Source organism: Cariama cristata, unplaced genomic scaffold, assembly GCF_000690535.1.
Source record: "Cariama cristata isolate BGI_N322 unplaced genomic scaffold, ASM69053v1 scaffold2675, whole genome shotgun sequence".
NCBI classification, from domain to species: Eukaryota; Metazoa; Chordata; class Aves; order Cariamiformes; family Cariamidae; genus Cariama; species Cariama cristata.
In genome coordinates, this window is record NW_009616759.1 from 27,718 (window position 1) to 52,555 (window position 24,838).

The 24,838-nt window shown below is 38.4% G+C and overlaps 1 protein-coding gene across 1 annotated transcript; it reads right to left on the minus strand.

The window, feature by feature from the left end:
* Positions 1–391: 391 nt before the first annotated feature.
* Positions 392–24,838, minus strand: GNA12 (guanine nucleotide binding protein (G protein) alpha 12; the record flags this gene model as incomplete). The annotated part of the gene is given in 4 exon segments (XM_009700271.1): positions 392–503; positions 505–950; positions 1,974–2,024; positions 24,620–24,838. Coding segments are annotated over 4 exon segments (828 nt in total), but the record flags the coding sequence as incomplete, so codon positions are not given.

The window sequence follows — 24,838 nt, forward strand, 5'->3', positions numbered from 1 at the left end:
CTCCGAAATACAAAAAAAGGCAGTTTGTATGACTAGTGTCTCTGAAAAATAAGCATATTCATTTAAAACAATGTGTCTTCCATATATGGTTTGTCAGAGATTTTTTTTCTAAGAAGGCAGAACGTGGTTGTGTTACTCAGCGTTCCAAACTAGGTACAGAACCTACAACGGCCATGTTTCAGTAGTGTTTCTAGTCCAAATGATTCAGTAGCTAACATCAACATTTGACTCCTTCGGCCTACAGCTCCTCTGTTTGGACTGGCTAGTCTACAGCATTCCTGAGCCAAGTAATTAGCATGGGTCCTACACCACATGCAAGGGCCATAAAGAAAGGATAAAAACTTTGATCTAACCCTCTGGCAAATTTTAACAGAATATCAGCTGCTCTCCTTCACTGCAACATAATATCCTTCAGATTCTCTTGAAGGATTGTGTCCTTCACGGCATGAAACACAAAGCGGATGTTTTCAGTGTCTATAGCAGTGGTGAAGTGATGGAAGAGAGTTTCTCCTCTTTCTGTCAAAGCACTGCACCAGATAACGTTGAACATCTTCTAGCCTGTGAGGGTCGCCTTTGAAGTCCGAGAAATACTTCTTAATGCTGACAGTCTTTACCTTCTCTACAAGAAGATCCATCTTGTTGAGGAATAGGATAATAGAAACATTAAAGAAAAGCTTGTTATTGACTATTGTCTCAAAGATATTCATCGACTCCACAAGTCTATTTGTGCGTCTGTCTTCCATGAGAACCTGATCATATTCACTGGAGGAGACCATAAACAAAATCGAAGTTATTCCATCAAAGCACTGGAACCACTTTTGACGCTGAGATCTCTGTCCACCTACATCCACCATCTTGAAAGGTATTTTTTTAATGATGAAATCATGCTCTACTATGCCCTTGGTGGCTTTTCTAGCCAGTAAAATATCTTGTTTGCTGGGGAAATAGTTCTGTAAAAGAAAGGAGAAAAGGGTCAAAAAAAGTCATTAAAAAATGGTGGCTAATGCCAGAATATTGAAGTGATGGGGGGGGGCGGGAATCAACAAGAGCCTTTTTTTTAAATTATCAAGTGAAGAATGAATACTCTATTTTAAAATAATGGACTGTTGACCATTTATCTCAACACATCAGTAAACAGCTACAGAAGATCCCGAGACATATGAGAATAAAAACATGGGAGTAATGTACCCATTCACATTTTTGCCCTTTAAGCCTCTCATTCTCAGGCTGAAGTCTATTTTTTCATAAAATTCTTAGCTACAGTGTTATTGTCATTTAGGTAGCGTTCAGTAAAGCACATCACCAAGTCACCACTGAAAGAATTATTTTTTTTTTTTTGAAATCTAGTTTTCCCATAATTCATTACTCTTACAAAGAACATCTTGCAAGCTTTAGTGGAAATACTTTTGCCAGGTTCATGCTCCATGACCAGCAAGTACAGTAACATGTTCTACCACAGGCTGTGGCCCAGCCCACCACTGTAGAGATATTTGTTCTTCAGAAGATTATCACTGTTACTATTTAGGAAAATAATCTCCCTTCTTTCTCCTGCAAGTCTCCTGACATATGTTTTCATTACAGATTTTGAATCCTATGAGTGCTAGTAATTTTTTTTATTTGGTAAGGCTTCACTCTGCTACCTTAAGTAGCACCAGCCATCAGATCACCACAAAGAGTGAATGAGATCCAGAGACTGTATAGAAGGACTGATAAAAGACAACATATGCATAAACACAACTTCCATAAACAATATTTGTTGTCTGTCAAAAAAGATTAAGCAAATACTAAGCTCCAGTTTATTAAGGCTGGAATTTACTATTTCTAGAGAAAGAACACTGAAGTTACTTAATGCATTATTATTTTAAAAAGCCCAACCAAACAAAAACAAACCAAAAAGCATTAATCATAGCACACCCAAGCTTCCATTACCTCCTTGAGGTCTTTTGGTTCAGAAAGAGAAAGTATTGTCTTACCAGCTGACCGATCCGATCCAGGTTATCCAGGAAGTATTTTACCGATTCACCCTGTGGAAAAGGAAAGAGATGGGAACTAAGCTTGTTTCTAGGATAGCAAATCCAACTGAACTATAGCCTTTTCACTTTCCAGCATGCACTCAGGTCTCACAGAGCAATATCACAAGTGGAAGCTTGGACAACATCCTGATATGCTTCAGGAGCTGGAAAAAAATAGTACTACACAGCTTAATTCACATAAACTGCTGATAATGAAGTGGAGCTGCCATAATATACTATCAACATGCAGGTAAGGTATTATTTCTTCTAAAAGCAGTTTTCTGTTAGTTCTAGAAAAATCAAGGTTGAGTAGAGATCTGAGTAATCAACCAAGTAAATCTTTACAATGAAAAGGAAGTGTTATTAAAGACAGTCCTTTGCCTTAAAGAATTAGGTTTTTTTTTTTCCCCTTGTACAATGAATGCAGTTAATTGACACTGGGTGGGAATGAAAATGAAACATATTTATAAGAAATCAATGTATTTTGTTTAAAATACATAACAGTGAACAAAAGCATATCCTAGACTGGTTGGCAAATCTTTAGAAAAGTGAAAGATTTAAGCTAGACTTGCTTATCCAAAAAAAAGAAAAAAGGAATATTCTGAAGGACTTTCTCTTCTACAGATAGTTGCTCTTTTAGGCTCAAGAGTTTTAATAATGCATTTGCTCATCTTGTACAAAATCCTTTAGCAGTTATATTGAGAAGAACATACAATGTTTACAAGGAAAATTCTTGTGTGAAAATGCATAAAGAGGTTTTGTGAGGGGTTTTTGTGTGTTTTTTCTTTTTTTCTTTCTTTCTTTTTTTTTTTTAAACAAGCTTGCCCATGTATCACACTCAAATCAAGTGCCACTTCTCATTAGTGGATCCAACAAGTCCTGCACATGCTTTTTAGAAGTAATAAAACTGTCTCCATGTAGATGCAGACTTTACTTCTGGAGTGAAACTGTCTTTGGCAGAAGCCCATTCTCCTTCAAACACTTCCCTTTCATTTCTTCAGATGAAGATGATCTGTTCAGTAAGAAAGTATTCTTCATTGTTTAGGACATGTGTCTTGCAGTTGTAGCCATGTCATAAGAATGATAAAAATGGAAAATCCTGCTGCCTTTTAATAATTCCAGGCAGCAAAACACATTACATATCACAGATCAGGGCCATGTCAGTAATGACCAAACTGACAGTAGGTGCCCTCACCAAGTCACTAATTCAGAGTGAGAAAATTCTCAAAATACCATCTCGGATTCCAACAGCAATATAAATTCTTAAGCCGTATATTCCCCTCTACACTATAGGCTTGAGACAGCAGAATAGAATTATTCCCCTCCAGTACAACTGTAAACAGATGCCAACACAACAGTTCATTTTGAAGAATCAGACCGGACAGAGGATTCAGTGTACTGTGCAAGTACATACTTGGGTCTTTTCATAAAGGAGACAGAACACATATATTTGCAAAAAACTACCATGTATCGCAAAAGATTTACAGTGGATCACATGCAGAAAAAAATTACTTTTTTGGGGGGAAGTTTCCAAAGAACAATTGCTCTAAGAGCTTCCTTACAATCATGAATTTTCATAAGGTGAAAGTAATTTCCTGTATTTTTTGGCACTCTGTTGGATCAGAAGAGATATCACAGACCGCATGAATAACAGAAAAGGTCTTCCTGTACAGCATTAGTCATATCTAGGAGATGGGAGAGCCCAAAAAGGTCACTGAAGCTACAAAAAACCCAACAAACCTTCTCGATCTGTTGCACATTTAAAGACATTGTGTAGGACAAAGCACAAGACAACTTCAAACGGGCTGTCTCTGATACAACTTGTTCCTATTTTCTACCCAGTTGCTTTAAGAGTCCTTGCCTTGTCCATACACCCTCCCACGCTCAGAGCAGGAAACAGCTGTATGCATGTAAACTGCTGGGACACACAAGCAAGTTCACCTGATTTACAGCTTCTGCCTCCCCTATTTCCCGCCCCATGCATCAATCAGTTTAACGTTTTGCACATTTATAAGAAGGTAAGAAAAGAATCTGATTAATGAAAGAAATACATGTTCATTTCCGCAGTGATTTACGGAAACGAGACTTCTCTAGTTTCTTACACAGCTCTTCATAACATTGCAATTAAGCCAAATAATTCATTCTGGGAAATTTTAAGTAGTAATTACAAAACCCTTGGATAGCTGGGTAACCAAGTCAGGTTGCTGGAACAAGTGTGTACACCATATGCATGGTCTGACAGATCTGAAGATGTCTGAATATTCTCTTCTAGCACAGAATTCAAAGACATCCAGTACTTAAGTCAAAATATCTGTTTCCAGTCAAAACAACAAATCCCTGACAAGCTCCAGAGGGTTTGAAGTTAAGAAAAGCTCAAAACATTAAAGCACACAAACCTGAGGCAGGGGGTGGGGTGGGAAACAAAACAAAAAAGCCCAACAAAAAAAAGAAAAACAATGCCAAAACCCTAAACCCACAAACACTCTCAAAACCCAATACTTTAAAGACCATTTCCCGATTAAGTCCTGTGTTATGGCCTATGGAAGTGTGGGTCCAGTTCCTGCTTCAAAGACTTCTCGAGTAAGCTTGCTCTACATCTTAGTCTGATTCACAGAAAACTTGGTTTCTTCTGGGATGTGCATGGGGTATTTCAGGTCAGTGAGCAGGCAGCACAGGAAAATACGGAAACTCCAGGTGTTAAGACTGTTTTGTATTAGCTCTTTTAATCAGAATAATTGTATTAACTGAACATTCCTTTATCTTAATTTTTTCCCTTGTCATCGAGGGAAAATAAATAGCAATATTAATTATAAGTGCAATTTTTTTAGCTTTATATCAAGCTGCACTTGAATGCAATTTTGAAGTCCACTGATAAATTATTGTTTATGCAAAGCTATCTCATGCTTTGGGTATTATACACACACACAAATATATACACGTGTGTGTATATATATGTATGCATACAAAAAATACACACAGAGTACATGAATTATTCATCAAGGTAGGTTTTCCATTCGAGGCAAATTATCAAAATAGAAAAAAATAGTATCAGCTGCCTCTCTCATGTTGAACTATTTTTTTTCTCTTGAAGACACTGACCATAAACAAGCTGGTTTGGCTTTTTCGGCATAAATTCTTAGTGCTTCTCCAAAATCATCTAGCCATTCAACTTCATTCAAAAGTTGGCTTAGCACTTCAAATGCTCTCCTTTTCCAGATCTTAACTATTTCTGATTCACTAGCACGACTTCCTATAGAAGCGGAAGCAAGTATTTGCAATGGATTCATCAGATACTAAAAATATTTTTACACAGATTGACAACTTCAATTGCACTATTGTAACAGTTCTAATGAAAAAAAATTAAGCAGTTTTTTGAACATTGCAATCTATTTTGAACTATGCTTCCAAGCAACAATATAGAAATGAAAGTCAAAGTTATTTATACTATATTTAAATACCTAAAGATAATCACATCCTGGTGTGTTCACTTAAAAAAAAACAAACAAAAAAGGTCCACGTCAGATGTGTCAATCTCTTACGGGCTTGTGCGTCAAGAAAAACTGTGGCAGTTCAAGAAACTTCCTCAGATCAACTACACACAGAAGATTGTTGAGCTTCTGGTCTGGTTTCAGATTTAAAAAGACTGAAATATCCTTGTATTTCCCTGCTAGTACATTATATCCTTTCAAAAAATATTCTAACAATATTCATAAATAATACTCTTAAAATCTGAAAGACATTATTTCATTTCAATCAGCACAGTACTTATATACAAAGCACCATTCTGTCACAGCGTATGTCAGTGAAGCATGCCTGTACTGACTTTTTTCTAATTTTTAATTAGTAGTTTATTAGTGTATTTCACATTTGAAAGTTATATCACAAAGCCTAAGATGACCATCATCTATTTTGCTTTTTTTTTTCTTCATCCTCCTTGATAATACATCAAGATGTCAAAATGGTGTCTTCCATCCATGCCCTGTCTTTTCTGGGACAGTGGTGGGGGAGGCAAGAATGACCTCCGAGTTATGAATTTTACATAATTCAGATACTCCTTTTTAGTACACCAGAGCGTAGTACAGACCATTAGTCTTCCTTAACTTCTTGCTCACCACACAAGAGTTACCACAAATGCTCAGATGATTCATTGTCTCACTGCTAATCTCTTCTCCCTATGCAATACACATCCTCTGAGTAACGGTTTTGCCAACTGGGACTAAGTGAAGGAATAAAAGATGCTGTTCCCATTATTCAGTAGGATGAGTCACTGCACATCTGGGAACTGGGGGAATCAAGAAACACAAACAGAAGGCCTAAAATGAGCCCACAAGTTTCACAATGCAGCCTTGCTATTGGATTTTTTTTTTTTTTTTTAACCGCCCTATCTGCACGATAAAATTTGGTGAAGCCAGAGAAAAATCGTACAATTTGCTTAAAAACTGACTGGTGTAGAAGAAAGGTAAAATGTAAACATATACTCTTGCTTTCTGAAGTAGTGCTCTAGAACTCTTCTTTTATATGCTAGATTATTCTGAACATAGCATTCTCAAGGGGCAAAAGCCACAACATTTAGAAGTTTTCATTCTATATATTTTGTACTATATGACTGTCATCTTAACATTAGCTCCAAATAAGTCACCATGAAAATAACTAACTGAATTTAACATCTCTGTCCCTTCAGGCTAGGTTCATAGCACATAAGAAATCTCTCCACAGAAATATTACAACTAAACTGGCATCACCTCCCTTGCCATTGATAGCCTCATTGCAAAAAGCAAGCAGAAAACACTTGGGCAGAATTCCCAAGCAGTATTCATTTCATGAAAACAAATGCTCAACAGATCATATGTAGATTGCTGTAAAATACCCATAGGAACTCAGTAATAAGAAATGTTCTGCAAGGCTAGAATTCATCTACTTGTCACTTTAACCCGCAGCCAGTTATTCAAAGTGACAGTTGGTCAGATCATAAATGATAGTGAAACATCCTATTGTCCAGTTCCCTAAAATATAGGCTCATTTCAGACTTTTCCTCTGAAAAGCAGTTCCTCTAAATTCTGCTCTGAGCTAAAAGACCTGAAAAGGAACTCTGTCCCAAATTGGCTTTTTTCCTTTCCTTGTCCCAAGGCCTTTTTGACATAATATTAATTTAGCCCTTCCTGATCATTCTGTCTTGAGCTGCTAAATTTAGAGTGCACAATTTAAGGTAGACCTGTCAGTCTTAGCTTGTTTCAGATGATGAATTAAACCACATAGGAAGGAAACATTACGCTTCAAGGAACCATATAATACAGACGTAACAAGATTCCCACAAATACAGCAAAATACACAGAAAAACAGATACTGTAAGTAACTATCACAAACTGCAGCTGAATCTGCAAAGCGAAAGCAACAGTGATCTGAATACAAGAACAGTGGTGTTTGTATCCTACCCTGTATTCAGCAGCAGGGCTGAGAAACAGAGGAAATCCAGGAGACTCCAGAAAGAAGTTTGGGAATCTCCCAGCCTCTAACCTCTGAGATCTCAGATACACAAATGGGACGGACTTAAAGCACTGACACATAATTTCACCCAAAGTTGGCCTTTATATAAAGGTACTATTCTGTTAGGACTGCCAGAGACATACTGACAATGCGATGCTAATGCTAACTTGCAAGTGAAATTTTTGTTTTTTAGACAAATACCAAGATCTCAGTTTTGCCAGGTTTCCTGGGATGTTGATCACCTGTTGATTGTAAGGGGTTGGAATGTTACAGTTTCGGATGTTTTATAAAGCAAGATATCCAAAGCAGAGATGCAAGGGAAGAGCAAGGTTATGAGCACAGAAGTAGGATAAAACAACTAGGAGACTAGCATCTGAAAACGTTAGAGACGTTAGATCAGCCAAGTTTTTGGGTACTGAGATTAGAACCCAAAACCTCACCAGCAAAGAGAGACACAGGAAACGCTTTTCTTAGTGAGACCTACTGGACACAACAAGCAGGTTAACACCCTGCCACAATAATACATACATCCTTTGGAACTGAGCACACAGACACAGCTCCACGTTCCGCATCCTGGTTTTGTCCAATGGAAGTACTAGCCCTTTACAAACCCCAAAGACTCAGGGTTAAAACTCTCATAAGGGGTAACTATAAACAAACAATTCCCTCTCCCCAAACCTGCAGGCTCTTCCAACAGATTACTTCTAAATCTGCACTTCTATTCAGCCTCACTGGTAACAGGGCATGAATTTACTACAGCCAAAACCGTCTTCTCTGTGACAGCTGATGAATTAAGTATTATTTTCCAAGGAGATAAGCAAGTATGTGCTTGTTAAGAATTCACTCAGAAGGACACTGAAGTAACCTAAATTGCCCTGAAATGCTGATGCTCATTCTACACCATAATTCTGTTCTACAGATATTCTGCCTGTTTGGGCACTGAAATTTATTGACACAATACAAACAATTTTTCATTCAATCACCAGTTCCATGGCAGACACTAACCACTTTTCCATATTGAAGGCATAAAGAATCCTAACTATCAAATCTCTCTAGTGTTAACTTCCTCCTTAACAACAGACTGAGCTACTGGCTTCCATCCAGCAACTCCAGTGATTATCCAAGTTGCTGCTATCTGTACCTTACAAACACACCAACTACAAATAAGTACTGTTTGGTTCCGAGCTTCTTCTAAAAACTATCTCTTCTTTCTACTGCCTAGCCATACAGCGTAGGTACCACATTTTAAAGTTTGAAAATATTTTAAAATAATTCATTATTTGTCAGCTCAGTACAAACAGGCAATGCAAAAATCTGTTTGTCCAAGTCAAGATGGCTTTCTATAAACTCATCCTACATAACGCACTGGCCAAACTGTATGCTTTACAGCACATGGATAAAAAAGGTGATAAATATTTAATTGTTCCCAAAAAGTCTCGGCTAATCTGAGCTCCCACATCAGTGATAAGATTTGTGGATCCCTGTGACCGAGTGAAATTCTAGCCTTACAGCTAAGAAACACTCTTAACACGAACAGAGTTGTTCTGGTGAAGGTCAACTCCTACATCTGCTGGCTTCTCCAAACAATTAAATACAGCAACTCTTTCTGAAAGTGCTGCAAGGAAAAAAAGCTATATTTTCCCCTGAAATTCTAGGTGTTTCTAAATCAACAGGATGTAGATGAGATAAATTACTCGATACTATGTTAACAATTCTGTCCATTTGTCTCAAATATGCACACTAGCAACTACCTCAAGGAGAAAAGGAACTTTCCGTTAATAGACTAAGGCAGGCTCACCCTACGCTGTAAAGCAAGAAACATTAACAAAAGTCCCTATTGTTTTGATTTTACTCCGACTTACTGTCTCTTCATCATTGCTGTTCTCGCTTCACAGATTTGCAATGAATGCAAGAAAAGCAGGTGCAAACAGCAGAGAAAACAGTACTGGCCACAAACAAAACACAAATATGCACAGTGCAATACTAAAGAGCTAAATTACTACCTTTTTTTTTTAATTCTAGAAAAATCCTTAACCAGACTCGTACATTAGCTACAGTGAGTTAGCATTTCCTAGCCTTCACTGACTAGCGGTAAGCAAGATTCAAGGAGTAGATGCAAGGGGATATATACCCAATTCATGTTGAAGAATCAAAGTTATGTTTAAACAAACAAACAAAAAAGTCCCATTACTGTATACAACATCAGCAGCATGCCCAGCTCACCCACACTCATCCTGGCACAAGTGGACGACAGACCTAGTCATAAGCATCCCATGAAAGGATTCCTTCCTGTTTCCCTGCCAACTAAGTGAATACATTGTCTAAAATTACTGCCAGAGCCCTTTCATCTCAAACACCGGAGGTTCTCTGTGAAGCTGGACTAACACACGCCAGCTCAACTTCTCATTCCAAGCACAGTCGGCGAAAGTGCCCAAGAGAAGGCAACTGAAAGCAGCAATCTTGCCACAGCTAAAAGAAAGTCCCGAGCTGTAAATGGAAAGATGGATCCAAGATTCTGGCCAATCACTAGCAAATTATCTCATTTATTCTCAGTGGGCAGCTGCCATGAAAAAAATGGGCATTTCCAACTAACACAGCAGAATTTAGAAGCAACTGCATGTTTTTATAAATCACAGGAATGATGCACACTCACATTATTATGTGACCCTAGTCCCATGCTTTGTTTTCAGCAGCTCAGTATGCAAACCTGAAACTCGCTTTGTTTACATAAGACATGTGCAGAACAAGAACGGACAGTGACAAAAAAATACTACCTTATGAATTAATCTAGTCAGCAGTACTAACTATCTGATCAAGATTAAATCACAAGTTTACCAGCGAGTTTCCCTTTCAAATCTTATCAGATCAAGGGATAGGAAATAAATATCTTAGATCTTGTGGGCTGAAAAAACAGCCAACACCAGCCATGAGAGAATGTTGAGCTTGGACTTTTCCATGGCAAGTGGCCAGCTGGAAAGCTAAGCCACTTGAATGCATTTACAACACGCATACCCTTGAGTATCTTGCAGAACGATACTTCCTACTCCACTTCTACACCAAAGCATTTGTTGCAGAGTGCCCTAATACTCCACTTTCTGTGGAAACATCAGCTCAGACATGTCTTACTGACATTTGTCTAAGTCTGTTGTTAAAAGGTGACTATAACGATTGGAAAGAGTCATTTATCCCTCATATTTATTTAAAGAATTTGTTTAAAAAAAAAATTCTCATTTTGTCAATATGTATACAACCAAGACATTTTTAGATGAGATGTAAACTAAAATGATGGTCTTGCAAAATTCAGAAGCCTGCTCAATATCTGAAAGTTAGGTTTCAGGTGGAAATCAGGCTGAGGTAAAATGCAAGTTAAGTCTTAGTTGCACTTAGGTGTACTATTTAACAGTTTGATTCCTATAAAACCAAGTGTGTGGGCAGTAGAGTGCAGAAAAAAATTCTACCTTTCTTAAATTCTCTATAAAGTTTTTCACCGTGCCCATTACCTCAGCACTCAGCAGGCTCACTTACAGACAACACAAGGCTTGCAAGCCTTGGGGATTCCTCAAGCCAGTTTCCATGTCCAATTTTTCAAAAATCATTTGCCCTAGAAACAAAAAACTTCTCCTTTTCTGTGATAGTTTGGTATTTGTTAATTCTAAGAGACTGACCAGCTTGGAACTATGAAGTGCACTGTTTCTGCCAGCTGTTAACTATGATTGCTTTCCCAGTGACTTCTCAAATCGGTGGGATTTCACGACATGTATTAGTTTGCTCTCAGCACTGAGAAGCTACTCAACATCTCATTTTCACCCCCACACACCGAGATTGGTATTGCCGTCTATGAAGTCTGACCTTTACACGCACCTGTAAATCCCCTAGACCACTAGTGATCAAGTTGTCTCGTGTCATATGAGAATAACATTTATTTCATTAGTTCAAAGCTGTACTTTGGGTCTGTGAGAGAGGGTTCCATCCAAGAAGTGACTGCCCTCCCTGTAACCTCATCTCTCCTGCTCCAGTGCCAGTGACAACACCACATGTTGAGTCTAGCAGATGAGTGATAGTGAACCTCAAGCAACCTTTCGTGATCTGAAATAAACTTCAGTTTCCATTCACAACCAAGTCAAATTTTCTCTGTGATCTGATTTATAGTCATTAACTCAAAACTTTTTATTTATTCATATCCAGTCACAACATATCAATTATTCCAAGTATTCTCTCCCCTACTGAAGGTTGTTTCAGCACGAGGAGAAAGGGAAGTTCTTCCAAATTTGCACTTAAACGTTAGCACTATTGACACTTTAGTATGAAGATTTCAAGTAACCTAAACTTCTTTTTATTTGATTTCAGAACTTGTTCTCTTTCAAAACATTCAGGATTGTTTTTCCTGCATTTTTCACTTCAATCCATCCTACCACACAACTCACATTATTACTTTCACTTCTGAAACAAAAATTGGAATTGATTTACCCAAGCTGAAAGTTAAAGCTCTTCAGGTACTGATTCACTAAAGGATCAAACACCCCTGAGTGAAGACTCGCAAGGTGCGATGCGGTTTGTAACTGCAGGAACAACAGCTGTATTAATGTGCAACTCCAGCCTATTTTCATGTGCATCTACAGCCAAGTCCTTTGACACAGTCCTCAATCATAAAGCTACTATCTTGAAGTTCAGGCTTATTAGAAAAGACTTACCAGGGAGGAAGAAAGCCCACAAGTAATTCTGAAGTCTTGCATCAAATGGGAAGTTTTATTTTTATTCACTCTCACATACATCTGCTTTATACAAATTAAGGACTGTAAGTATCTGAAAACAAATCTAAAGATGAAATAACCAATTTGATATAAATGACTTAGCTTCCATCCTTAAGACATCATCTACACATGTAAATTAATCAAGCCACAGCGGCAACTGAAGTGTGTTTAACAAACTCCTACAAGCTGTTGAGCAGACTAGCACATAACTCCCCCCCCCCTAATTAAAGCCCCAGTCACATCCTACCAAACTGCAGAGGAGAAAACAGTCCAGCTTCGCAAATGGCCATCTGAACTCCTTGCAACCTAGAATGCATATGCTGGACTGGGAGAAAAGACAGAAAAAGAGGACAGAGTATGTGGTTCTTTTGCCTCCTGCCCACATCTAACATCATCACTGATTCAGTACTGTATTCTGACCAGACTGAAACTACATAGATCAAAGTCTTAAATATGTAGAACTCGGAGATGGAATTAAATGGGAAAAAGTTCCATCAATAAACCACCATTTTTTCAGTTTGAGATTTTACTGAGTTTTCCAAAGTCGAATTAAGCCAATATCAAGGAAAGCAAGTAAAATTAATAAGTTTTGGGGGGGTGGGGTGGAGAGCAGACCTTAAATTAAGCCAATATCAAGGAAAGCAAGTCAAATTAATAAGCTTTGGGGGGGTGGGGTGGAGAGCAGACCTTCTACAGACAAACACTAACAGTTTGTTCAGGAGTAAAGCCAAGTGAAGCACAAGTCTGCCACAGTCTGAACTGCAGGAATCTGTGTTGTATACAGAGGAGACATTTGAAAGGTGTCAATAAATTACTTCTGAGCGCAACATGTTTTCCACTTTCTCAAACAGAAAATCTTGCATGATGTTTCCAAGAAGTGTTCCTCCCCTGCCCCAAACACTAAGTCAATAATAGAGCAAAATACATTTATACTCCACAGAGCCGCTTTAAGTAAAGCTGCAAATGGATGAGAAGGTGGAGACCACGGTGCCTTCTGCCTTTGTAACAGAAAGCCTTCCGAGTTAGTGCAGGTTCAGAAAAAGCAGAAGCAGATTCTTGAACTAACCTTACCGTTCTCCTTTCAGGAGACAACTGAGCAGCTCTGCTCTTTCCATTAGTGTTCAATTATCAGCTGGTTGGCTTGTGGCACTATGCAACCTTGAGAGATCTTCCTGGAACAGTATCATGTTCAGATGAATCCTTAAGTCATCTAATCTACAAAAACCTCCACCGTTGCACAGCTATCGTCTCACAAACTCAAAACTCAAATACTGTGTTTCTTCCCTCATTCTGCTCATCATATCCTCCTCTACAGTCAATACTTGTGAAACAGAGCCTTGACTCTGAACAGTATGCAAACACCACAGATACTCCAATAACTTGGAACACAAACATTTTAAATAAACAGCATCCTCAAAGTACAGGCATCTTATTTTAGCATCAGGAAAGATTTATGGAGAAAAGGAACCATGGCTTGGATGAATGATCAGCAAGATAAAGACACTACCATCACTCCTTGGCAAGCACCAGGTTAAGGTGACTCGTTGTCCTGGTTTGGACACTCGGTGTCCACCACAAATGGTGACACTCGTGATCACTTGCAATGCCAGCTGCCTGTTCCTTCACCAACACCACAGCATGCCACTACCTCGGCTAGGCTTACCATCAGCCATAGGGTTGCACTCTGCCTCAGACGACGTTCCCAATTTACAGCAGAGCTTCCAAAAAACAGTTGTGCCAACATAAGCAAGAGGATAATGCAAAGCAGAACTCCCTAAACCACCGTTTCCTATCGCTCACCGTGATTACTCTATCACAGAACTACAGCCCAAGCTAAGCTCTATCCTTCCGTGACCCATTGAGTAAAACACTCAATGTTTTAAGGCAGAGCAGGCTTGTTAGGGAGACAGCGGGAGCAGGGGAAAACAAGAGAAGAAAAGTAGGTCAAAGAAAATTACAATCTTTTCAAGAAGTCATTGCAAAAGGATCAAGATTTGGATGGCTAGCAAGAATACAACACAGCCAACTGAGCAAGTTATTGCTACCTAACTATCCTATCCGCACTCTCCTTTTCAACTTTCTGCCTGGTCTTGTCTTTTAAAGAACACAGGCTCATTAAACACAATCTACTGTCAGTGTGAAAAGTCAAGAACACCTTCAAATATCTGTTAAGTATAAAAATCCAGAAGATATGTCACTAAGACTTCCTCATAAAACCAGACCTAGTTTTTAATGTTTTGCTTATTTGTTCACCTGTGCTTGTTACTTGTTCCTTGATCCTACATAGCTTACTATAAACTAAGATATTCAGGAAAGGTTGAAAGCATTCATTACCCATTATCCTATTAAATTCAGTGGCCCCTTTGAGAAATCTGAGCCTTAACCTCTTACTGTTTTCCCTCAAGGGAACATGTTAGAGAATTTTGAAAGACACCGAGATCACCCTTGCTTGCTGTCCCAATTCTAGGTGGAGAGGACAGGGTCCAGTACCAAGAAGTCTGAATTACTACAGAGAACATACAAATGAGGTACAATAGGCTGATCTGTAAAACCGGAACTTTCTGAAGTACGTCATCAGCACTGCTCTTCTGAGCAGAGAGTGAGCCATGTCAGGGAGATAGGCTTAACAAAACCATTCACCTCTTCCTTTGCACTGCCTTTTTTTTCCCCCTAATTTCCTGAAGCCAGCCATAGGGTCAGAAAACTGCATATTTAGCACACAGCAAGTAGCAGGAGCCCTCTCTTTACTTTTACACAGCTAAGCCAGTCCTTGCTGGATCTTCAAGTAGTGCATGTAGTTTTAACACATCATGGGAACACAAATATAACAGCTATATCTTTGAGACTGAAAGGTTGAAACCAGTCTGACAACTGAAGTCCTTCCACTAGAAAGAATATTCTTTGATTTTTTTACAGGCAGATAAATACTAACATATGTCTCTGCATAATGCAGGTATTTTGTTGCAACTAGAATAGAAGTTGTCCTCATGCTACCACAGTTTTAACCTATGCATATGCTCTTTACTTCACATACAAGCTCTCCCCTGCTTTCACCAAATTTCAGTAGGAACTCTTTATGACATTCCCTTAGTCATGCCGAGAACACCTTTAAATGTACTTAACTTGCTCAGATTTCTGGAATACACTCTCATTACTGGGAATCTCTACGGAGATACTAGTTGCCAATTTTGAAGTCTCTTGATTTATTGAGATCCATTAGAAACTTTCTGCACATTAAATTAAAAAGCATAATCAAAAGCTAAAGGCTGCTCACTGGGTTGGATTTGTCTCTGCCCAGAACTTTCCTGCACACTAGAAAGGGATAAAGAGATTACTCCAGTGGTTTTTAGCTGCAGTTGGGTACTGGCTCAGACAGCCTGAACTGAAAGTTTCCTTCCTTGTTTCTCACAGCATGTGCCAGCATTTCTTGATGGGAATGCAAAGATTAATTACAGCTGTACTTGCTCTGAACAAATCCTTATGTTCAATACAGTCCTGCAAGATTTAGAGTAACACTAATTAGGGCTTAGAACAACAATTCTGCAAAGACAGACATACCGAGTATTTTTACTAATTATTTTATGCATAATAAAATTAAAGCTTCTTTCCAGAAGCAGGGTGGCATTTATTTTCAAGAGCTGGGAGCCAAAAGGACTTTTCCAGTCTAAGAATATTAGATTTTCTGTTCCAGCGCTATTGCTGAAGGTAAGACATCAAACCAAAACAGCTACCACAGGCATACAGATAGAGGCAAGGATGAGTACAGTATTTATTCTGTAAATCTTTTGGGACATTCAGAGAGTTCTCTAATGGGCTCAATTACTAAGAGGTAAAGATAAAAAAAAGTTTGTTCTTAATAAAATACATGAGTAAAAAGAAATCTTTTAAGCAGAAAAATGGCAATCGTTAGGCAAGATACAAATTCTCATAATGAATTTTCAACATGGGAGCCATATCTATGAAGTTGTTTCTCTTTCACCTTAACCACACCACAAATACAGTCAAGATTTATTGGCATCCAAGGGCCAAAAGCAAGAACTCCTACATGCAGCCTTACATAGTACCATAAAAATACAAGGCTTTTTAATCTACTTCCAAGAACCTAAAAGTTAAAAAGTAGGGCCATAAAAAAAATCCAAATTTCAACCTTCTGGTATCCATAGACAGCAGAGTATTAATGAAGTGCATTAATGCACTGTACATTTTGCAGACTTTAGAAGTGATTTTGCCCTAAGTTTTTGATCTTTAAATAAAAAAGGGAAAAACTGTTGAGTGCTGGGAATTCACTATAGAGCCCTGGAACACCCAGTAGCACAGCTCTTTTTATTCAGCATCCATCTCAGTTCCCATATGGTAGGCATATCAATTTCTTGTTATCCACTTATTTATTATGTATGATCTGCTCATTACTTTCCAACTTATCCTCCCAGTTCCATGCAGGCTACATTTCATCCAGCTGCTGCGTTTTGTCATAACCTAAGGCCAGGAGCAATTCATGGCAAGAATCCTTTTATTTTTCCACAGAGCATTTAGTACAGAGGGCTTTAATCCTTGGTTGAGGCTTCAGGTAGGTACTGTAACAAATTGCTATTCTCTAACACTTTTCCATTTGCACTGTTTTGAAAAGGACCTAATTTGTGACCTTTCTGGTTCCTGTTATTTCTCTCCAATAGCAGAAAGTATTTAAGAACAGCTAATAACCGTTTTACCCATCACACAGCTTTCTATGGATGGTTCCGCTTGAGAGAATGGCTTCTGTCATTGAGAAAAGATATTGCACAAGTAGATTTTGCTAGAATTCAAAGGGATTTGCAGTGAAAAATTATTTATGACCTTTGATTCTCTAAATGGTTTTGAATCTAGTCTACTTTAAATGCAAGTTCTTCTCACCTCTTGCTCAGTGGCACTTAAATCAAAACTGAGATTATCCAGTGAAGCATTCCCTGGCACAGGAGACAGACAATGTGTTATGAAGGCATCCTCAACTCTGCCTCCTGCTCCAGCTTAGTCTTGAATTTGAATCTCAGTGACTGTCAAGACACTCTAGCATTGGTACAGCCAAACAACATGCTGCTCAGGGAGTTCTTCTGGTGGCAGCAGGCCCATTAACACATCCCATTTAAGCATTTATTTTTAGAATACTGTAAATGTACAGGAGACTGAGCATTTAACTTCTGTAGATGCAAACTGAACAAACTACACAGTATTAGCCAATATCCACAGAATTTTGTGCAAAGGTCTCCAGCTGCATTTTGCTTTATGTTACTTCTCAATTTTCAATAAAGCCCAAACTATAACTCACTAACTCTCACCTCCTTGAACAAAATGCCACTTTTGTTTGAGAGTTCTTACTTGAGACTTTGATCTGAAAAAAATTTTCCTATTTGGTCTGACAGGATTAGAAGCCAGGGACACCAACTGCTAATCCTTCCTACTACAGACCAGCCACAATGTTTTGCAGTATTATACTTAAACAAGCAATTAACTTATTTTGCTGTACAAAGATGAGTCAAACTCTAACTTAACCATAAACTTTTCAGGTCTTGGGATTAGAGGACAGAACTAGAACTAAGAATTTAAATCTGGACCTCTGGCACTTAATTGCCACAATAATGGCATAAAACCTTGCTTAGATATTTAGCTAAAGAGAAACATTTCCATAACTCATCCTGCTGTATGAGTCCAGAGCAGGATATTATTCAAGATGCATAGATAAAAGTCTGCAAGTTAACAATCTTTTAAGTTAATATGACATCTTATGTCTGATTAAGCCACTGTTTCAGAATTCTAACATAAAATCAGATTATGACAGACTAATACTGTTATTTTTAGAACAGCAAACAAGTGGCAAATGTAAGGGAAGGTTTAGGTTACATAGCACTATCCATCCTGAAGTGTAATAGCTAAATTCAAACACCCCTATTTACCATCCACAGCTTTGCAATTAGCTTTAAAAAAAAGTTTCGTTTAACATCGGTAGATACATATGTACTTGACTTTCAGCATTAACACTGTGTTGTTACAAAATATCAAGGACCAGCAACAGCAAAGATGAGTTTGTTTGTAGCACTACTGTCAATCCACTGTTTTTAAAAAAGAGTTCTGAGTCAGAGTGGTATGTCCCATCTAGATCTAGAAAAGAAAAAATGCACATAACTTCCCCAGCAATAATTTAGTTTCACAGGAGTTCTGCACACTAGTAATACCCAAGCAAATCTCAGAAATAATTTGGCAAAGAGTTGCCACCTAGTCCCACTTACATGCATTAACAAGATTTCCCATGCTGGCATTTTGAACAGTGTGGTTATTTCCTTTGTACATCTCACCAGCACTGGTCAAGCCCCAATGGATTTCACTGATGAAATAGGCGAGTTTCACGGCTCTGAAAAAAAGTGATCCTTACAAAATAAGCAATATTCATAGTCTCTTGCGTAAGCTCATATTCAAACAGCAGTTTGCAAAAAGAAGAGCTCATTTTTATGTTATGGCCAATTGTATAAGCTGGAGTTGACTTGACACTCAGTATTTCCTGGTCAAGCTCCAATGGATTTCACTGATGAAATAGGTGAGTTTCACGGCTCTGAAAAAAAAGTGATCCTTACAAAATAAGCAATATTCATAGTCTCTTGCGTAAGCTCATATTCAAACAGCAGTTTGCAAAAAGAAGAGCTCATTTTTATGTTATGGCCAATTGTATAAGCTGGAGTTGACTTGACACTCAGTATTTCCTCAGGAGGAAGGGCATTAGTAAGTACATTATGTTAATACGAGGCACAAGTACTCCTGCATTTCAGTGCTGTGGCATACATGCTGCAAGAAGAGTAAAATGCTTAGAAACATGCTTTTAAGGCTAACTCTACTCTGCCCTTGCATCTCAAAGATAAACGAGCAGTTGGCAACTTTTTACTTAAGAATTCAAGAAATCTCTATTAAAGTGCACTGAAGAATTCTGACAAAAGACACCCCACTCCTGTAGATTTCACATAACATGCTACTTCAAAAGTCACCTACTTATGTCAAGTCAGTACTCTGCTGCCCAACCCCTCAATTCACTTGGCTTCTAGAAGCAGTCAAATGCTGCCACATAACCTCCATACGCTACAGCAGCCTAACTCCCGATCATCTTACACTGCTGCCATACCTAGTATTTCCATACCAAAATAAAGACATTTAAGCAACAGTTTGTCCACTCTGAAACAAGAATTAGTGTGAATGATTACTGCCTCACCTCCATACTACCCAACACACATAGCTGGCTGCCTATGAGGCTTCGAAGCCATTGACCCCTTGCATAAGGAGAATGTAGCAACAAAGCTATACTAATGCAAGGAGCAGGCTGTTGACTATGCAACATTTCCAGCACACTATCTGTTCTGGCAGGCATAATTTAGCCACTTTGATTTATTTCCAGTGTCTGCTTGGAGGAAAAAACCCACACAACCAACCCATAGTTAATTCACAGGGGAGTGACTCGTGTCCTATTACAAATATCCCCAAAACCCCCACATCTCCAAACATCCAGAGAATGGTGAATTGATATAAAAGAAAGGGGTTTTAAAACATTTTCCAGAGTTTTCCCACATTCAAGGCTTCAGAAGCTCTTAGTATTTGAAGTATTAATGGAAGCGTTCCATACAATTCCCTGTGCACAGATCTAAAAATAGCTATGGACACAGTAGTAAATTTATGTCTGTATTTGCAAGCCCCTTTCTTCCCCCTCAGGAACCACTACTTCCCATTAATGCTGACATAATTTTTTTTTTTAAAGGAGCCATTAAAACATTAGAAATTCTTTCAACAGTGCAGTGAACATCAATAATAATAATACCTCAATAATAACAATTAAATTTAAATTGATACTCTAGTGATGGATCATGAATATATTCTATATATTAAGATTTACTGCATTAAAACAGATGCCTTTTGCAGCCTCCTTGGATGGCCATTCTCTTTTATGTATCAAGAAGGGCGAGTATCTGCATGCACAAGTCAGAAGCTAATCTAGCTGCATGTGAATAACTCAGCACAGTTGCCTTAACTGCAAATGGGCTTTGGAGTTCTGAGTAAATAGCCCCATCAATCCTGAAGAGATGAAAATATAACTTGTACCACAGGAAAAATTCAGGAGCTCTTGAAATACATAGTTACAGGCTAGACAGACTTGGTATTTTGAAGGGAAGCAGTAAGAATCATTCAAATAAAGATACTGCTTTGACTAAGAGTAGTTAGGATGGAGATTTAAAGCCAAAACACATGTGCATGTTTTAAAAAATCTGATAAAACAACATCGATTTTGATTTAAGAATTGACGAAGCCAAATGATGGCCTTTGCAGATCTGCTCATTGTTAGCTTAAGCTAACAGTGCCAGCGCACAGAACATACCTGTTCTGACCGTGACAAAAGTATCATTTTCTGGTCTGACAAGCCCTATTTGTCCCATCTTTACCCACCATGACATGAAGCATGCCAAGTTGCACGAAGTCAAAAAAGTACCTAATCTCGCTTCAGATTTTGTTTGTTCTGTACACATTAAACCAAAAGTAAATAGCTTCTCACATTCTCCCACTAGAGACCTGGGAAGAAGAAAACAAAACCAAACCCCAAAAAACAAGCCACTTGACCAAAGCAGTATCTACCTTGGCCTCAGTCTCCATGGTTTATGACATAAACGGAAACATCATTTATGGTGCAAAAAAGCTTGCAGATACATACACCTGAACTCCCAAATACATGTTATTAGGCTCAAATCGAAGCAGCTTCCACCCTTTTTAACTAAATCATAATTGAAATCCCAAGGTCCTTTCTCCAAGAAGCCATTCAACATAGAATTTGTCTCCACCTGCTGGCAACGAAGAATTAACATCCAGTTGCCCAAACTACCACAGGCAACCCCAAAGGAACAAATGCTATAGGACATTGAGACACATGATAAATGTATTCCTTTCTAACATACAGACAGAAAATGGGGTAGGATAACGAGGGCAAAGGAGAAGAGAGAAGAATCACATACTGATTACAAAGGAATTCCTATTCTAGTAGTTAAAAAATGAGGACAGAGACGTGACAATGTAACCAAACATACAAAGAAGCTTTTGTCTCACAACTACTTGGCTTGCATACAAGGAACAGAGAAAGTTGGGTTGGTGGGGACAGGCTGGGGCAGGGGAAGAGTGAGAGGCTGATGTTTGTGAAGAGAAAATGAAATCAGTTAGTCTGCTTTTAAAAAGACATTGAAGAAAAAAAAAGAAAAAAACCACCCACTTGCTTCTGAAATGCTCAAACCCAGACAGGGATTTACAGCCAGCACTTCCAGGCACTGAATATGATGCAGAAAACACTCAAATGCCCAGAGGCAGCTTCTCTGGTCCCAGAGAAGAAGCTTTCAGATAGTATAGGGTCACGGTCAGAGTCATTTTCTTTCAACAAGTTTGCTACTGCCGAGTCAGTCATTAAACTCGGCATTACAGACCATAGGAAAGCACCTGTACACTGCAGTTTTCAGCTGTAGTTAGCTAACCATCATGTTTTACTTTTTATTTTTAAAAAAAGTCACACAACTTCCTGGAGAAATATAGAGAGTTCAAAGGCAGACCAATATAATCCTGCAGCTTAGAAGCCAAAATAACAGTAATAAAAAAAAAAAAGCTGGTGTTCAGTTGACTGTAAGACCAGGGTGAAGAAAATGCAAGTGCTGAGCAAGGTTATAATTTCAAACATTGTCGAGAAGCATTCAGAAAGACCATAGTAATGTAAAGCTTCAAAGATAATAAATTCAGTTCAAACCAAGCATATTCCATTTAATAGCTCACTTATACTTACTAAGAAGGGGAGTGCTGATGCAGAGGTTTTTTTTAGCCTTAGTGAAAATCAGTTCAGAAAAGATTTGTTTTCTCAGAGTCTACTATATCTGGCTTCTATTTATTTACATGAGTCTATATCCAGCAAGGCTTTAAACTAAATGAAGGTATGGGTTTATACATATCATACACAATTATAAATAAGGCATGTCCTTAAACCACCTGCTTTTGTTAAAAAGTTATGCAGTTTTAAACTTTTTTTTTTTTCCAGGAATTCTACTGCTGCCAATCCCCATGTACTCAGGGAATCAGAGTTAACACTGAACCTAGAAGAGAGGCATGGAAACTTGTTCAAGTTATTAAAGTGTTAATAATTTGCTTAGTGACCAATCCAGAAGCACCATTTGTATCCTTGAGAACAATCTATTACATAAAAAAACCCCAAACTTACATGCAGTAAGCGCTTTTTATTTACAATTGAGGTACTTTATACTCTCCTGGTGATGCAGCCTGTGCAGTACAATAATAGCACCCAGGATTTTCAAGTTGTTAGTGCCACAGATGCACAGCGCACGACCAAGTTATGTGTTGTTTCTGTAATACACCATATCATTGCACTATTGACAAGTTAACAGTTTGGTGCCTACAGGAGTTCCAGTTACCCCAGTAACATTAAACAGGTCACATGAATGCCATCCAAAAAGATGCACGATAGAAATATACTGTGATGTTGAAGATGACAGCATATTAAATGATCACTTGTATGCCTGTATGCTGGGTTTTTGTGGGGCTTTTTTATTTTTTGGTATTTCCTGTTTAACGATCAAAGCCAGAGAATGCAGAGGTAGGCCTACTAGCCTTGGAATGCTATTTACTCAACAAACTGCACTTCTTTTTTCCAGTTTGATGCAATTTTACTGCTAACCAGTACAGGGACGAACCTCCCACATGATCCCAGCCTGAATCTCCCCCTAAAATCAAAATCCATGCTTGATCACAGCATTTCCCAGAAAAAAAAAGTTTCTTAAGAGGCTGCAAATGCAATTATTGCTTACTATACTGGAGTCTCTTAGTAGTTGTCTCATGTTAAATTCAAGTTCCCTGTAGCATGAACCATCTTTTTATTCCACATTTGACCAGTGCTTAGAACAGCAAAGTCTTAGTCTGTGTCTAGAGACACTACGAATTATAGAACAATTAATCTATCTTCTCTCCTGCCTCCACATCATCCCTCCCATCCCCAGTGCTGTAACATGGAAATTATTAAATTTTCAGCCTAAGAAAATGAGGTTTATACAATCATCCTGTGACACTTTTACCTAGCCATTTTATTTATTCTTTAGCCACTTAGCAGTCTCAAGATACATCAGAGACAGATTTCAAAGATATGCAACAAGACTCAAATAGGCATCTTCTTACTGGAGACAGATGAGTACCTAAGGGCTGCAACATGAGTTTAACTAGAGTATTAGACATTTGAGAACCCATGTAGAGGAGCAGCATGAGGAAACAAACGATGAGAATTTCACTACTGAATTTCTCTAGTTTTCCTTTAGCTATATTGAGCTCCTTCATAAGAGTCTAAGGGAGACTGTAAAAAGCCACGTTTCTATCCTCCACCTAACTCCTCTAATTAAACATTGATAATATATCCAGGCATGAAGAATTTCACCTTTAACTCACTCACTTTTTTTTTTTTAAAAAAAGAAAATCTGAATGCAGTTTGGGGACAGAACACACAAAACAAAGACTCCTTCCTGCAAATTGAAGTATAATTAATATGCTAAAATCATAGAGATACATTTATTAGAACAATTAGGAAATCATCCCATATAATTTTCCAAGAACTAGTAACCATGATACTAGGTTGCATGGATCAGTTACCTTGTTTCACTGAACAGGGAAGAAAGAAAAAAAATAAAGCATCTCCATCTTGTACACAGGAAGAAAAAAAGAATTGAAAAGCTGTCAGAAACATACTCCATACAAGAAGTGCAGCTATTTTGGCACAAAAGCTTGAAAACCTCGTAACAAGAAAGCAAGGAAGATAGCACATTTTTACGCTCACTGTCATCTTTCAGTTGCTTATCCAAGTTTCACTTGCAGACATCAGGATGAAAAGAAACAGTCAAATAACAGCAGCCAGAATGGGTGTTGCATTCACTTCAAAAGATCTGCATGCAGGAATAGTTTGCCAGTATCAATATAGTGCAAGCTGGCAGGACTGGAAAGTTACAAATTAAGTGGGCCTTCATCAGTGACCTACTATGAACAGACCTACTGAGCTGCTAAAATATTTTTAGTTCAACCAATTCCTGCCTTTTTTGGTTCCTCCTGCTCTTCCAGTTTATCCAGTCATGTGCCTTTTCCACTCCCTCTTACTGCCATGTAGTTTTTCAAGTTTGGCTCCAATTACCACTTGTTTCTGCTGCTGAAGTGCTCAGATTTACAACATTACTACAAACAGCTCATATGATGGCTAAATCTTGCACAAAGCAAGCAATCTTTCAACTGAAGAGAGATTTATACAGCAGGGAACTTTTTTCCTCCCAGCATGAAGATAGATGTACTCACCAGCTGATACTCGCTCCGACGGCTGAAGGCTTCCTTGATTCCCGAATCCCTCCACAGCGCGCCCAGTGCAGGTACATACAGCTGGAAGGTGGCAGGCTCTATAGGCATTCCAGCTTTGTTTTCAAAAGCCATCAAAAACATTCCATGCTTCTCATTCTCTGTGTACTGCCAAGGGATCCCCAGTTTGTCCCGTGCATCAACCAGAACCCTGCAGCCCTA